This window comes from Mastomys coucha, chromosome X, assembly GCF_008632895.1.
Source record: "Mastomys coucha isolate ucsf_1 chromosome X, UCSF_Mcou_1, whole genome shotgun sequence".
Taxonomy (NCBI): domain Eukaryota; kingdom Metazoa; phylum Chordata; class Mammalia; order Rodentia; family Muridae; genus Mastomys; species Mastomys coucha.
This window is the reverse complement of record NC_045030.1, coordinates 52,311,397-52,315,327: the sequence shown is the minus strand read 5'-3', so window position 1 is coordinate 52,315,327 and position 3,931 is coordinate 52,311,397. Positions and strand designations below refer to the sequence as shown.

The 3,931-nt window shown below is 41.8% G+C and overlaps 1 protein-coding gene across 3 annotated transcripts in view; it reads left to right on the top strand.

The window, feature by feature from the left end:
- Aifm1 (apoptosis inducing factor mitochondria associated 1) overlaps positions 1 to 3,931 on the top strand; it is a 37,428-nt gene that overhangs the window by 32,355 nt on the left and 1,142 nt on the right. For all 3 annotated transcript variants that reach the window (XM_031356718.1, XM_031356814.1, XM_031356763.1), the window contains one exon: positions 2,018 to 2,142. In XM_031356718.1, the coding sequence (XP_031212578.1) occupies positions 2,018 to 2,142 (125 nt within the window). The remainder of the gene's footprint in view (positions 1 to 2,017; positions 2,143 to 3,931) is intronic.

Below are 3,931 nucleotides of genomic sequence, written 5' to 3'. Positions count from 1 at the left end.
TTTCCCTGTGGTCTACTTACCTTTCTACAGAAGGGAAACAATTTCACCTCATGTCCATACCTTCTGTTTCTAAGGGGTTATTGAATAAAAGTACCCTGAGACAGGCGTAAAATGAGTGGGAATTGCACCAGGGCTTCTAGGAAACTAAGACTTTGAATGATAGTAGTTGGTACAGAAATACAGCCTTCCGATTAGGCAGCAGTGTATTTAACTAGTCTTTAGCAGCATCCCTAATGCTCCCAACACACTTGGAAAAACACAGCCCATTCATGTAAGTTTAAGATCAGCAGTTTAAGAGTGGTGCCATATGCCTTTAATCCTAGCACTTGGGAAACAGAGGTAGGCAGATGTCTGTGAGCTCAAGGCCAGCCTGACTAAGTTGTTCCAGGCTAGCTAGGCCTACATGGTAAGACCCTACTTCAGTATTTTTTTTAAAACATCACAGACATAAAACAGTTGTTTGAATTTTAAAAGTTTAAGAGTGGGCAATGTTCTCTTCTGGCCCTCATGGGCAACAGGCATGCATGTGATGATAGACAACATATAGGTAAAACACCCCGTTCCATAAGAAGACAACAGCAAACAAAACAAAACAAAAAACAACACAAACAAACACAAAAACCGTCCTCTCTCTAAAAGGAAGACGAGAAAGAACAAGTGTGATTTATTGATAAATTGATTAGTAGTAATTAGTACTGAATACTCTCAAGTCCTCAGGGCTAACCCTATTTAGTAGTCTTTGATCTTGACTTTTAATTAAAAGATAAGAGTAACTGGAACTGGGCCTAACTATAATCTAGCTATAACTAGGGAGCTGGGACAGAATCTTAAGTTTGAGGCTAGTCTGGAACAATCTAGTAGGATTCTGTCTCATATTAAAGGAATGGGAGTATAGTTAAGTGGTAGAGCAATTAGCATGGATAGGATCCTGGGCCCAGGATTCAGAAGACTAAGTTGTTGATGTTGGAGATGTTCCCAGCTAATAGAAATACTTTATAGGACAAGCACACACATGGTTTTATGTGTGAACAGCCAAAGCATAACAGATTTCTAGGTCAAGGCATACAAACAGGAAAACTGGGTCTGTAATCATGAAGTCGTGTGGGCTTAGCTATAGATTCTAAGGGTTTGTTGTTGATTCTTCCCTGAAGATACTAAATTTAATATCTGTTGTAGCAAAGAAAATAAAACATGGACCAGCAGAAGCAGTATCTTAGATTATAACCCTAAAGATAGTCCTCAGATAGTCTGTGCAGTGCCTGGCAGATTAAGAAGGATTATGTAATAAAGGGAGTCACAGTGAGGTGGCTCAGCAAGTAAAAAAATGTTTGTTGCCAAGCTTATTGATCCCTATCTAATTCCTGGGATCTACATGGTAAAGAGAACCCACCAATTGTCTTCTGACCTCCACAGGTACCATACCACATCCATATATCCATGAATATACACATAAGAAAGAAGGAAGGAAAAAAGGAAGTCAGTCCATGTGAAGATAACGGGGTAGTACCATAAGTTAATAAAACCATAATCATTAGATTCCAAATTTCACCAATAGGACACATTTTAAAAATCCAAAAAGGCAGTGTTGATGTGAATTAAAGAAAAGCAGAAGAGTATCAGAACGAGAGCACCTGGGCCAAGCAGTGCTGGTGCCCATCTCTAATCGCAGCACTCAGGAGGCAGGCAGGCAGGCCTCTATGAGTTCAAGGCTAACCTGGTCTACAGAGCTAGTTCCAAGACAGCCAGGGCTACACAATGAGAGCCTGTCTTGAAAATAAACAAAAATGTTGGGAACCTATACCACCCCATATGTGTTATGGGATAAAAATCATAAAATTCAGGAAGTTTAAATTATTAGATGGGTATGATGTGTAGTGTATAGCCACTTCTTGAGGGAAAACAATGTTATCTGAGATAATCTTGCTCTCGTGCATGTCCTCAGATGCTATAACAGTAAATCTGCTTGCCATTCCTTATGGTCCTTTGACAAAATGTCCTCTTCTCTTTGCTTCCGTAGGAGTGATTTGGGTCCTGATGTTGGCTATGAAGCTATTGGTTTGGTGGACAGTAGTTTGCCCACAGTTGGTGTTTTTGCAAAAGCAACTGCACAAGACAACCCAAAATCTGCCACAGAGCAGTCAGGTAAGGAAGCCCAGCTACTTCTCTAGGGAGAATGTTGAGAAATAGTAGGCCTGAGTTTGCCTGAACAAGGTGATTCTGTATGGGCCCGAGGAAGCTGCCGTTCCAAAGCCTCCATAGTGTGCTTTTTACCAAACCCAGACTTTGCACTCTTTTCTTCTCTCAGATCCTGGTCAAAGCAGAGACACAGATGTTATAGGTTTCCTATCCATCCTAAACGGTGGATAGCATCCTGCTCAGTGACTCTAGTTTGTCTCTTGGGGCTGAGGAAATCTAAGTGATGAAGCAAACCTGACTTTTTTTCTTTAAATTGCCTGCTTCATAATAATCTCAAGAACCAGGTGAGGGCCTCAGTGTAAGCCCTGCTGCCTTTCCTGGACCCTGGGAAGTAAAGAGTTGAGCTAAGGAGTTCTTAAGCTGACTCCATTCCAGTTGTCAGATGTGGGTGCCAGGTCCGCTTCAGATAGGAGGCACCACTCTTGGAGGGGCCTTTCCTCCTACAGGCGTCTTTTTCATGAGCTCCTTGGCCTTATTCCATGACCTTGGCTTAAGTTATTTAACCATCTTTTTTGCTGGCTATGTTTCATGGACAAATCACCTTTTAAGAAGGAGAAAGCAGGACATTATCTGTAAGTTCAAGGTCAGCCTGATCTACATGAGACCCTGTCTCAGAAAAGAGGAAAACCCTGAATTCTCTGGTTATTTAATTACAGACAATTTTCATTATTTAAATAGCTGTATATGGCTAGTGGCTACTGTTCTGAATCGTTGTCCTAGTTTGCTTTCTATTTCTGTGATAAGAGACCTTGTCACTTGGAGGGGCAGGTTTATTCATAAATGTCCTGGTGACAATTCATCACTTAGTGAAGCTTGCACAGGAACTAAAGCAGAGTCTATGGAGTAAAGATGCTTATGTGTGCTCCCCTCAAGACTTAGCTGAAGATACAAGGAAGAACCACCAGCCAGGGGTGGTACCATCAATACTTGCTTGTGGGCTGGGCCCATCCACAGCAATCATTAATCAGGAAAATGTCCCACAGACTTACTTACAGGCCAGTGTGATGGAGGCAGATATTCCCAGACGACTCTTACCTTGTATCAAATTCATACACACACACAGACAAAAAACCCTAACCAGTACAATCATGCTTCTGAGAAGATGGGTTCAAACACTTTATAGTTTGGAAAGATCCAGGTACCTGGAAATGTCTGTAGCATAAAATGTAAATGAAGTAGTAAAGTAAGAAAGTATAAGGTGAGGTTCAGCAGTGCCCAGGAGATAGCAAGAAAGAACTTCCCTTGGCTCTGTTAATCAAAAGTGGCTAGAAAATACTCTGTGGAATATTGAAAAGAAAAAAAAAACATATCTAGAAGTAGCTTGAAGCCAATTTCCAAAGAAACTTTCTAGGCTTGGGAAGTATCTCAGTTGAGAAAATTGCTTGCTTTGCAAATATGAGGAGCAGAGTTCAGTCTCCAGAAACCATATTTTAAAAGGTAGGCAGAGTGAGCGTGACACATGATTGTAATTCCAGCACTGGGGACTCGGAAACAGGTTTGCTGGCCTTGCTGGGCAACCAGCCTAGCCTATTTGGGGAGTTCCAGGCCATTGAGAAAGACCCTCTTAAAAAGAGAGACAATTGAGCCGGGCAGTGGTGGCACACACCTTTAATCCTAGCACTTGGGAGGCAGAGACGGGTGGATTTCTGAGTTCGAGGCCAGCTTGGTCTACGGAGTGAGTTCCAGGACAGCCAGGGATATACAGAGAAATCCTGTCTCGAAAAACCAAAAAAAA